At 37.6% G+C, this 13386-nt stretch overlaps 1 protein-coding gene across 3 annotated transcripts in view; it reads left to right on the top strand.

Annotated features, from left to right (window-relative positions):
- The window catches only part of PARP8 (poly(ADP-ribose) polymerase family member 8), a 196176-nt gene that overhangs the window by 125562 nt on the left and 57228 nt on the right, over positions 1–13386 (top strand). For all 3 annotated transcript variants that reach the window (XM_025270536.2, XM_025270537.2, XM_025270535.2), the window contains exon 11: positions 9050–9116. In XM_025270536.2, coding sequence (XP_025126321.1) covers positions 9050–9116 — 67 coding nt within the window. The remainder of the gene's footprint in view (positions 1–9049; positions 9117–13386) is intronic.

Genomic DNA, 13386 nt, shown 5'->3' with positions numbered 1-13386 from the left:
TCTCCACAGTATATGCAGATTGGATCTAATTCCTATATCCTTCATGCTTTTTATCATTTGTCTTAATCTTTTGCCCATCACCTCTCATTTTATAAGTTATTTTTCCATTAATCTTCTACTACATTAAGCAGATGTTTTCATAATTTAGTCTTTGATTTAATGTTCCCCTTCTGTTTTTAATTTGATTGCAGTCTCTACTGATACCATATTTATATATCAATTACTTTCCTTTTATTTATGCATCGTTTGGAATTTTGTTGTGAACAAAATCAACAATTGTAACAGTCGTCCAAGACACATAATTTTGTTCCTGTAGATGTGAATTTTGTTTCCCTCAGAATTCAGGCAGTGCTAAAATGCACTTCTTTCAAAAATTAGTGTGGTTTGTGTATAATTTCTTGTCTTAAGAAGAGTAAAGACTCTTTGTAATGAAAATAGAAAATACAGAAACATCATGGAGGGAAAAAACAGTAAAGAGGATTCCACATTTACTTGATTCTATAGTTAGAAGAACAAGAACCTCAGATATGCAGATGACATCACCCTTATGGCAGAAAGTGAAGAAGAACTAAAGAGAAGAACTTGATGAAAGTGAAAGAGGAGAGTGAAAAAGTCCTCTTAAAACTCAACATTCAGAAAACTGAGCTCATAGCATCTGGTCCCATCATTTCATGGCAAATAGATGGGGAAACAGTGGAAATAATCAGAGACTTTATTTTGGGGGGCTCCAAAAACACTGCAAATGGTGACTGCAGCCATAAAATTAAAAGATGCTTGGTCCTTTGAAGAAAAGCTATGGCCAACCTAGACAACATATTAAAAAGCAGAGACATTATTTTCCCTCAAGGTCCATCTAGCCAAAGCTATGTTTTCTCCAGTAGTCATGTATGGACGTGAGAGTTGGAGTATAAATATAAAGAAAGTTGAGCACTGAAGAATTGATATTTTTGAACTGTGGTGTTGGAGAAGACTCTTGAGAGTCCCTTGGACTGCAGGGAGATCAAAGCAGTCCATCCTAAAGGAAATCAGTCCTGAATATTCATTGGAAGGACTGATGCTGAAACTGATACTCCAATACTTTGGCCACCTGATGTGAAGAAATGACTCATTGGCAAAGACTCTGATGCTGGGAAAGATTGAAGGCAAGAGGAGAAGGGGACAACAAAGGATGAGATGGTTGGATAGCATCACCAGCTTGATGGACATGAGTTTGGGTAGACTCCAAGCAATTGGTGATGGACAGGGAAGCCTAGTGTGCTGCAGTCAATGGGGTCGCAAAGAGTCGGACATGACTGAGCGACTGAACTGAACTGACAGTGAGCAAGAATCCCTTAGAAGAAATGGAATAGCCCTCATAGTCAACAGAAGAGTCTGAAATGCAGTACTTGTGTGTAACCTCAAAAATGACAGAATGATCTCTGTTCGTTTCTAAGCAAACCGTTCAACAGCACAGTAATCCAAGTCTGGGCCCCAACCACTGATGCCAAGAAGCTGCAGCTGACTGGTTCCATGAAGACCTAAAAGACTTTCTAGAACTAACCTTAAAAAAGATGTCCTTTTCACTATAGGAGATTGGACTGCAAAATCGGAAGTCAGGAGATAACTTGGAGTAACAGGCAAGATTGTCCTTGGAGTACAAAATGAAGCAGGACAAAGGCTGACAGAGTTTTGCCAAGAGAATGCACTGGCCATAGCAAGCACCCTCTTCCAACAACAAAGGAGATGACTCTACACACAGATATCACCAAATGATCAGTAACTGAAATCAGATTGATTATATTCTTTGCAGCCTAAGTTGGTGAAGCTCTATGCAGTCAGCAAAAACAAGACTGGGAGCTGACTGTGGCTCAGATCTTGAGCTCCTTATTGCAAAATTCAGATGGAAATTGAAGAAAGTAGAGAAAACCACTAGGCCGTTCAAGTATAACCTAAGTCAAATCCCTTATGATTATACAGTGGAAGTGACAAATGGATTCAAGGGATTAGATCTGGCAGACAAAGTGCCTCAAGAACTATGGACAGAGGATTCATAACATTGTACAGGAGACAATGACCAAAACCATCCCAAAGATAAAGAAATGCAAAAAGGCAAAGTAGTTGTCTGAGGAGGCCTTACACATAGCTGAGGAAAGGATAGAAGCTGAAAACAAAGGAAGAGAAGGGTAAGATATACCCAACTGAATGCAGAGTTCCAGGGAATAACAGGGAGAGATAAGAAGGCCTTCTTAAATGAACAATGCGAAGAAGTAGAGAAAAACAATAAAATGGGAAAGACTAGAGATCTCTTCAAGAAAATTGGAGATACCCAGGGAACATCTCATGCAAGGATGGGCGTGATAAAGGACAGAAAAGGTATGGACCTGACAGAATCAGAAGAGATTCAGAAGGGTCACAAGAACTATACAAAAAAGATCTTAATGACTAGGATAACCATGATGGTGTGATCAGTCACTTAGAGCCAGACATCCTGGAGTGTGAAGTCAAGTGGTCCTTAGGAAGCATTACTACCAACAAAGCTAGAGGAGGTGATAAAGTTCCAGTTGAGCTATTTCAAATCCTAAAAGATGATGCTGTTAAGGTGCTGCACTCAGTATATCAACAAATTTGGAAAACTCAGCAGTGGCCACAGAACTGGAAAAGGTTTTCATTCCAATCCCAAAGAAAGATAATGCCAAAGAATGTTCAAACTACCATACAGTTGCACTCATTTTACGTGCTAGTAAGGTTATGCTCAAAATCCTTAAAGCTAGGCTTGAGCAGTACATGAACCAAGAACTTCCAGATGTACAAGCTGTGTTTAGAAAAGGCAGAGGAGCCTGAGAGCCAATTGGCAACATTCGCTGGATCATGGAGAAAGCAAGGGAATTCCATAAAAGCATCTATTTCTGCTTCACTGACTAAGCACCTTGAGTGTATGGATCACAACCAACTGTGGGAAATTCTTAAAGAGATGAGAATACCAGACCACCGTACCTGTCTCCTGGGAAACCTGTATGCAGGTCAGGAAGCAACAGTTAGAACCAGACATGGAACAACGGACTGGTTCAGAATTGGGAAAGAAGGACAAAGCTGTATATTATCATCTTGGTTATTTAATTTATATCCAGAACACATCATGAAAAATGCTGGGCTAAATGAAGCACAGACTGGCATCAAGATTGCTGGGAGTAATAACAACCTCAGATACACAGATGATACCACTCTAATGGCAGAAAGTGAAGAGGAACTAAAGAGCCTTTTGATGAGGGTAAAAGAGGAGAGTGAAAAAGTTGGCTTAAAACTCAGCATTCAAAAACTAAAATTATGGCATTCAGTCCCAATACTGCATGGCAAATAGAAGCGGAAAAAGTGGAATCAGTGACAGTTTTCTTTCCTTGGGCTCTAAAATCTCTGCGGAGTGATACTACAGCCATGAAATTAAAAGATGCTTACTCCTTGGAAGGAAAAATATGACAAACCTAGACAGTGTATTAAAAAGCAAGGACATCACTTGGCTGGCAAATATCCATATAGTTAAAGCTGTGTTTTTTCCAGTACTCAGGTACAGATGTGAGAGTTGGATCATAAGGCTGAGGGCCGAAGAATTGATGCTTTTGAGTTGTGTTGCTGGAGAAGCCTCTTGAGAGTTCCTTGGATTGTGAAAAGATCAAACCAGTCAATGCTAAAAGAAATCAACCCTGAATATTCACTGAAAGGACTGATGCTGAAACTGAAGCTCCAATATTTTAGCCACCTGATGCAAAGAGCCCACTCATTGAAAAAGACCTCGATGCTGGGAAAGATTGAAGGTAAAAGGAGAAGAGGGTGGCAAAGGATGAGATTGTTCAATGTCATCACCAACTCAGCGGACGTGAATTTGAGCAGACTTCAGGAGACACTGAAGAACAGGGAAGCCTAGTTTGCTGCAGTCTGTGGAGTCCCAGAGAGTTGAATATGACTTAGTGACTGAACAACAACAAGATTAGTTCCATCTGTTCCATTTGTAGCAAAATTTACTTAAAGGTTCTCTCATATGTGGATGGCATTATTCCATGTTTCTGGTCCTTTTGCTGGATTTCTCCTGTTTCTGAAATGCAGCGATTATGATAAGCCTTGTTCAGGACGATTGACTCACTTTGTCAGCTTAACTAGTAAATTTACCCAAAGACTATGTTTTTTTCCTCAGAGAAATTTAAGGAAGAATATGATTTAAAATTAGGAATAATATGAAATAGATGGCCAACCTAGAGACAAGGATAATAAAAAGAAACATATAATTTATTATTCTAGAAAAAATAATGAGTTTATCCTAGTTTACTTGGATCATTGCAAGCAAATAAATAGATGAGAAAGAGTTTCTTGAAGATTGTTTTGCAATGTCTTTGACAATATCAACATTTATAGTAAAATGAACTTGCAAAAAATGTATGACTTGCAAAAATCCAAGGTTTAGGCTGACCTAGTTAACAGTTCTTTTTGAAGAGCATTTGTTCCTCAGTTTGGAGAATGTATGAGTAATACTTATCTGAACTATAACATTTGGTCAGGGCTAATCTGACAGTTTATCTGTGAGTGACCAGAAATGATAAGAAGAGAAGAAATAACCTCCTTATCCACTTTGAAGTTAAAGATTATTTTCATTGTACATGAGGAAATATACTTTAAATAAAAAGACAAGATTGTTATGATTTTTATGGTACTGTGTATTTTTTTGAAAATTACTGGTATGTAAGTCTAGTTTATGGTCTCAAGGACACAGCTGCTTTTTGTTTAAAGTGACACACAACTAACATTATTAAAAATGTTTTCCTGTGCAAATCATCTCATTGTTGATACCACTACATTTATATGATCAGAGTTGGAATAATTTCCACCTACCTTGAACGACCCTCACTTATTGCTTTCCCAACCTAAATTATGAGAAACAAGGAAAAGCTGAATAACCTTCCCTTTTAAAACAACAAATATTTTAGTAGTTTATCTTTCTCATTCTTTTGTCCCCAGAAATGTACCTTGTGGGGAATTTAGTTGAGGTAAACTTTTAATTTAGGGAGAATAAGTATTTCTATGATATTTATTACTTTTCCTGTAAAGGGTCATTTACTTGTAGATTCTACTTTTATATTTATTTGTAGATTCTACTGTTAATAGTCTACTTAAAAGACTACTTTTAGCTAAATTTATACCTGAATATTTGTTTACTCCTGGAGAAGGAAATGACACCCACTCCAGTATTCTTGCCTGGAAAATTCCATGAGCAGAGGAGCCTGATGGGCTACAGTCCATGGGGTCGCAAAGAGTCAGAACGGCTGAGCGTACAGACACACATTTGTTTATTTGCTTAATGGGTCTTTTATATTCCATTTTATTTTCTAGCTGATTATTTTGGTTAGCAAATATCTATTACTTTTAGAAACATTAAAAAAAATTAAAGCATTTTCAGATTTACAGAAAAATGGCAGAGTTAGTATAGAGTCCCTATACATGTATATCCAATTTAACTGATTACTAACATCTTATTTGAATACATTAAATACATTTCAGTAGCTAATTGCATTAATTTTAATAGTATATGAATTTTGTCACTTGAATTTTGGAATATTTTTGGAAGTAACATCTTGTTAGCTCTTTCAGTATATTCCACAATTTGGGGTCATTCAGATTTTATACTACTAATTGAGTCAATATTTGTGACATTTCATTTCTGCTAATTCATAGTATGAATAAGTTTTGGTCTTTGTATTATTAATTTGTAGGAGTAATTTGTATATTTTGGATAAATAGTTGTGTGTATTATATCTCTTCTCTCTTTCTCCCTTTGTCTTATACAATTATCTTCAGTGAAGATTTCAGTTCTTCTACTGCATTTTGAATTTTTTTCTGCATTTTTAAAAGCCAGGCCCCTTTCATTTTTCTGCCTCCATCTTCCCAGTTTCTTTTTCCATCTGCCTGAGAAGAGATTGTGTCCTCTTAAATCTTCTTAGAGAGAACACACTGTGTTCTAATTTTGTCATCTTTTTCTTTAAAGAATAATTCCCCTGAGTTTCCAAGTTAGGATTTTTAAAATTCATTTTTCTATGGCACTGGGTTTGGGATGCATGGAATTGAAGTTAAGTATTCTCTGTTAAGGATTAGAATGTTTGCTGGACAGAAACTGATGGGTGACTAGCACCAGTTTTCTTTGATCAGTGGAGTGTTTGTATCCCAGACTAATGGCCAAGACAGGGAGTGAGGCAGTTGGGGATACCAGCCTGCTTTGCTGTGTGGAGCATGTGTGGCCTGAGGATGTATAATAATTAGACAGTCTTAGTTCTAATGGTCTGTTATTGCCACAGTTTGTAAGAATGGTACTACCCTTGCTGTTGTACAAGGTCATCTTTTATTTGCATACTAGCTTCCATCCTCTTTCATCTAAATTAGCACACCCTTCTCTCTCCTTCTTATACTGTTCATGTTTGTCTCTTTCTTCTAAAAGATTCCCATTAGTAAAAAAAAAAAGTCCTCTCATTTTTAAAACAAGCACCTTTAGACCTTAAATCACTCTTCATTTAGTCCCTAGCACTCTGCTTCCCATGACTGTTGAGTTTCCTCATTAGACTTGCCTCTGTTAACTTACTTCATTTTCCCTCTTCTTGTTCTCCTTGAATATGCTGTAGATGTGTTTTGGATGCATTTCACAACCAGGGCTCTTGTCAGCGTCACCAGTGACTTGACTATTGCTTAATGACCCGATGACCAATTTGGAATCTTCATCTTAATTAACTTAGCAGCATATTATAACAATTGTTTATCCCTTCCTTGGAAAACTTTTGTGAACATATGTCCATATCAGCAGCATTCTGGATCTTCCATCCTCCTAGCTATTCCTCTTCAACCTTCTCTGTGGAGCCTCTAGATACTGGATGGCTCAGGCTGAATCCTTAACTTCTGTCTTCCATCTACACTCACTCATAGTTTCTCATCCAGCCTCATGCCTTTAAATACATATATGTTCTGACTCGTCCAAATGTGTGTCTTTAGCATGTTTCACTCATCCAAGTGTGTAAATACTGGATTTCTGTAGTAGCCTACTTAAACTTTTCCACTCGAGTGACAAACAAGCATTTCAAATTTACAGTGAGGGTGGGTGCTGAGTTGTGTCTGACTCTTTGCAACTCTGTGGACTATAGCCTGCCAACCTCCTCTGTCCATGGGATTCTCCAGGCAAGAATACTGGAGTTGGGTTGCCATTTCCTCTTCTAGGGGATCTTCCCCACCCAAATTTACAATATCCAGAGTGAAATTGCCAATCTTCCCCACTGCTCCGATCTGATTCTCCTGCAGTCTTTCACCCAGAAATTTGTAAGTTTTATACTTCTGGTTGCTCAAGCCAAAATCTTTTGATTCATCCTTGACTCCATTCTTTTTCTGATACTTTGAATTCAGTCCATCAGCAAAACCTGTCAGATCTCCCAGAGAGTGTGAATCCAGAATGCTCCCCACCTTCACTAATCCAAGCTACCATACTCTTCCCTTAAGAACTCTAAGTTCTGGGCTGAGTTTCCTGTTTCTACCTTTGGTCTTTACAGAAGATCCTGTAAAGAAGGAGCTGCCTGTGTTCCTTCTCTCATCTCCTCTACTAATGAGATACCTTGTTCACTCCTCTCTGACTCCCCTTGGTGGTCCTAGAATGGTGAAGCACATTTCTTCCTTACGGGCACTGCCCTGTGTTTACTCTGGCCAGGACCGTTTACTTTCTGCCATAGTATCTAATGCTGAAGTCTTTTTGTGCCCACCTAACCTTTAGCCCCCTCCCCCCTTTTCCTTCTTTATTTTTATCCAGAGCCTTTATCACTATGTGACGTTTGGTCTGTTTTCTTATCTGTTTTCTATCTGTCTCCCCCTGTTTACTAAGGCTTAGAAGGGCAGGGCTATTTGTATTTGTGGTTTTGCAGCTCTATCTATAGTGGCTGGCACAGAGGGAACATAATAAATACCCTTTAAACCAGTGAATAATGAATGGTGAGTGACTCTTTTGGTGGTTATCAATTTTGTAAGCAGCATAGTTATTAATTTACAGAAATGCACTTATCTGATAAAAACATTAAGCACACAAGATGCTGTGCAGCAAAAAGTGAATCTCCCTATGCCTTACTGTCATTCTCCATTGTTTTATTCCTAGAAAAAGATCTATGTGTATGCAAACATGTCTCTCTTACACCTAAAGAATAGAGTGCAAACTGTAATATACATTGCTATTTACACTTAATATATATTTTTGAAAATCATCATTATTTTACATATTGTACATTTACATATACATATATTTATATGTTAGCGTATTATATGGAAGGAGAGCTGTGACAAACCTCACAGTGTATTAAAAAGCAAGATCATCATTTTGTCCACAAAGGTCCATATAATCAAAGCTATGGTTTTTCCAGTAGTCTTGTACAGATGTGAGAATTGGTTCATAAAGAAGGTTGAGCTCTGAAGAACTGATGCTTTCAAATTGTGGTGCTGGAATAGACTCTTGAGAGTCTCTTCGACAGCAAGGACATCAAACCAGTCAATCCTAAAGGCAATCAAATCTGAATATTCATTGGAAGGACTGATGCTAAAGCAGAAGCTCCAATACTTTGGCCACTTGATGCAAAGAGCTGAGTCACTGGAGAAGACCCTGATGATAGAAAACACTGAAGGCAAAAGGAGACAGAAGACAAAACAGTGGCAGAGGATGAGGTAGTTAGATAGCATTACTGACTCAATGGATGTGAATTTGAGCAAACTCTGAGAGCTAGTGACAGACAGGGAAGCCTGGAGTGCTGCATTCCATTGGGTTGCAAAGAGTCAGACACAACTTAGTGACTCAACAACAGCAATAGCAACCTAGAATCATCTCCAAAATCTCTGTATAAAGCATAAGCAACCACGTGTAGGATTGTGTGCAGACTATTTTAAAATGTGTATGTATGTGTATGTACATATTATGCACACATAGTAATATATATATTACTTTTCAGTCGTTTTCCTGGCTGCTGGTTGAGTTTCAACTCAATATTTAGACTGGTTTTTTGTTTTTCCTTTGCAGTGCCCACTGTTGATGTCTTTCAGATTTCCACAAAAGAGAGATTTGGTCTGGGACATCAGCTGAAAAAGTAAGTTTTCCAATGAATGAAAGCAAATTTCTGTTAAAGAGAACTGAGTTCTCATTTTGCTTGCCACCCCCGCCCCATTTTTATTCAGCACAGCTTTTTGAAGTAAATGCCTCAGGAGAGGAATTCATCCTGATGCTGAGAGGCGCATCAATAATTTAGCTGGCAGAGCTCACTTTTAGAACTGGGCCAGATTCCACCTGCCCCGCCCCCTACCCCCCACCCCCGCCCCCCAGCCAGGATCCTTTCTCATCCCTGCAACACCCTGCCTTCCACCTGAGAAGGTGGGCATGTGAAAATCAGAAAGTAAACTCTTAATGTTCAGAATTCCACATCTTTGAAATGAAGTTCAATTTACAACATATGTTTAGCACTTTATATTATGTGGTGTTTTCTTTTTAAGGACTCTGAAGAGAAATTTTCTCAGTTTTCTGTATTGAATTAGGTATGTTTTTCCAGCTTAATTGGCTTTGTTTTTTCAATTGGACTTTGTTTTTCAAGCCAGTATGTTACAGGTCTTGGAGCAAAGCATGGAGCCTGCCTTCTATGTTAAGCCATTCAAGTTAGGTACCACCTCACCTTGCCACATCTTCCCACCCCTCTATGATTTTTTTTTTTCCTTCACCAATTTTCTCCTTCATTTTAAAACTTATTTTTAATTTAATGACTGTACTTGCTTAGATCGGTTTTAGGTTCACAGCAAAATTGAGAAGAAGGTACTGAGCTTGCCTCCTGCCCCCACACATACATAGGTTCCCTATTAGCAACATCTCCTACCAAGTGGCCCATTTTTTACAACTGGTGAACCTATATTGACTATGATTATCACCCAAAGTCCACAGTTCTACTTTATGTACTTTTGTAAGCCACTTAAGAAGTATTTTGGGAGAGTTAAATGACATTGGTCCAAACAAGACAAGAAACATAAAAGTACAGAAGTGTAGAAATAGCTTCCTACCCGTACTGGCATTTGAGTACATCACTTGGGCTCAGAAAAAGTGATGATGTGTGTAATCCCCAACCCTGAGAAATTAAGGAAATCTGTATTCTATATTCACTATTTAATCACGTTATAGAACATGTTTAGTCTCTGAGTCATGTCCAACTCTTGTGACTCCATGGACTAGAGCCTGCCAGGCTCCTCTGTCCATGGGGTTTCTGGAGTGGGTTACCATTTCCTGCTCCAGGGGGTCTTCCTGACCAGGGATCAAACACAGGTCTCCTATATTGCAGGTGGTCTCTTTCTTGGCAGGCAGATTCTTTACCAACTGATCCACCAAGAAATAACATTTCAGAAAAGTTATTTACTTTTATGTATAGATTTTAGTTATGTGGACAGTTTGGTATATGAACTGGAACTTTTCTTTTCATGACTCTTGATCAGTTTTAGTCTAATTTAGTTTCTTTCCTTAATTTTAAATAACTGGGTTTGCCTTGTGATCTTCTAGTCTAATATAATATATAATAAAATTCAAAACCTGATCTCATTCTCAAAATAAGTCATAAGAGGAAATTGAAATATAAAGAGGTTATTTTCCGAAACATACAGCAAGTTAGGAAGGCAGATTTAGAATCTAGGCCTTTTGTTATTGCTTAGGAAATAAGAAATACTCATTAAACTTTTTCTGTGATTCTTTATCTTTTGTGTTTCTGCAGTAAGACAGCATCTCAACAGCAGGAGCTGCATCATTTGCTTATGCAGTGCTGCTTTTTTTGGTCAAGTACTTAGCTTAGTGATATATATTACCACCCTTGACCTTCATAACAACCCTATCAGGCAGGTACTATTACTCTCCATGTTTCCTAGATGGTGAAGCCCAGGCCCCAACAGTTTAAGCAACTTGCTTAAGCTCACACACTGAGAAAGTGGTAGAGCCAGAATTTGATTTCACATCAGTATTTTTGATTCACCCACTAATCTGTCTCTCATACAATCCCAGATACTCCTTGCCTTCATAAAGCTTGGGATATATTTTCAGCATTGAATACATATTGGGGAAAATGTGAAGTCATTAAAAGAGCCTGAAGGGAAAAATACTGACTCCAAACAATGTAATATAGTGATCAGTCTTGAATAGGGTATCTATTAGTCAAAGGCTAAGCATATCACAGACTATAGAAATAATCTTAAACTCTGTATGACTTTATGTTCAATTGGCATTAATCAAACTTAAGCTATTTTTAAAAGGAAAAGTACATTGTGAATCTCCAGCATTGCCTTAAGTACATAACAAATAAAGCATGGTATAAATTATTCATATGTTGCGTTCACATTTATAAACCAAAATTCAATTTATAACTGATGTGTAAATTGCAATAAAAACTCACATTTCAAATTAATACAGGACTTTAACTTGATGGATGATGTCATTTCGCTCCAGCTGTTTCACCACCACAGTTTGAACGCAGTACTGGTTACAGTGGTACAATTTCTTTTGAAATCAGCATATAGAAAAGCATCACATTCCCCTTGTATACTCCCATTTCTCTGTCTGAACTACCCTGGAATCTTTGTTCAAATAGCTGACTGTGACATCATCTGGGCTTCACTTGATGTGAATGTATAATTTACCCTGAAGTCTCTTCCCTTCTTTTTATCATCAGCCAATGGCGGTTGTAATAGTTCTTCTTAGTGCCAGTAAACTTAAACACCAGTATGAGCACTGAAATATCTATTTTAAGGGAGTGTCCATTATACTAAATGTATTCACATGTATATTTCAAATTACCGTTGACATGAAACACCATATTGAATTACTTATAGAGATAGTTAACTCCTCCCTTTCAAATCCAAGAACAGGTAGGGATTTGGGTGTCCAAGTTTAAGAATTACTAGTTTAAGATGTTGAAGTCACACTTTAGAATGCTAATGTTATATGAAAGTGAGAACAATTTTAGCTCTTTGACTTGTGTTTTGTTCTGGTTAGTCTGTCGAGAATCAGAGAAGCACTTGTTAGGTTTCTTAGGGAATGGTATACAGGAATGGCAATTTTTCATAGGAGGAAAAGAATTCAAATCTGCCTGGTACAAAGGGTGGTGTCACTGGGGACTTCAGATTAGGTACAGGGGAAAACGATGACCCTGATGTTCTATTGCATTTAAATTTTGCTAAAATCTTGGGAGAAAAATATCTTCAAAAATTAAGTGGGAAATAAAACCTTGGTTTCCTGTTCTGATCTCTGGGAGGGATATACTGCAAATTTGAAGTCATGTATCATTGATTGTGACTGCAGTTTTACCCCCTTCTTTCTTACTACCTCTACAGCTATAAACACCGCCCCCCCCCCCGCCATAATTCTATATTTCCTCTGAATTTACAAAGTTGAGGTAGTAAGTCTGAGTGATGTAGTTTCTGGCAATCTGTGTTAATTTGGTAAATGAATAATCAGCCTAGTATTAAGAGGCACATCTGCCCCTTTTGAATAACATGTTAACATAGATTCATCTGTATCAGATTACATAGGTATTACAGCTCTGCCACTTACTATCCAGGTAAACTTGGACAAATTTCACGTCTTTACCTTACTTACAAAATGTATAGAAGGAGGAAGAAAGATTTGTAAATAAAGTTCCTCCTTTACACCCTGGCCTATTGTCAGTGGTAGATACTGGTACCATTTCCTGGTCCAAAAGCAATCTGTGTTAGAAATAACTGAAAACAGCAGGAAAAGCAGGCAATGCTGAATTGACTTTGAAAAGAAAATGAAAATGTTTAATCTCTTGCACACAATGTTTATTGTAAAATTTCTTCTCTACTTCAATATCAGCTAAGGGACCCTCCTCCAGGGCCACTGGAGAGATGGGATCCAGAGAAGCTGTCACAGACTGGGACCCATCTCAGAAAATAAGGCCATGTCTTAAATCCACAGTTGACATTCTAGAATTTTTTACTGCAAAACAGTGATGACATGGTCTTGATTTAGAAAATATTGAGGCCAGAAGTTACCAAATTCCTGCCTTATGATAGGAACTGAAAATTCTTCGAGGCTCATCATTAAAAGAAAAAAAAAAATACAGCATATTTTCAAGTGAATGGGGCTGTGCTGAACATAAAATTTGCTGATCTGCTTATTCTCCATAAAGTTAGTTTTGCACAGCTTATTTTTGCTTAGAATTTTGTAGTTTCATTTTGGTTTCCTTTTCAGGAAGAAAACTACATAAACAAATCAAGTAAAAAGAAAAAGTTTACTTGTATCTTAATCATAATTACTAACAAAAATCATTTTTAAACCTATGTGGCTGGCACCAACAAAATATTTCAGACTTTTCTTTT

Source organism: Bubalus bubalis, chromosome 19 (genome assembly GCF_019923935.1).
Source record: "Bubalus bubalis isolate 160015118507 breed Murrah chromosome 19, NDDB_SH_1, whole genome shotgun sequence".
Classification (NCBI taxonomy): Eukaryota; Metazoa; Chordata; class Mammalia; order Artiodactyla; family Bovidae; genus Bubalus; species Bubalus bubalis.
Note: the sequence above shows the minus strand (reverse complement) of the source record. Positions and strands in the feature narration are given on the sequence as shown.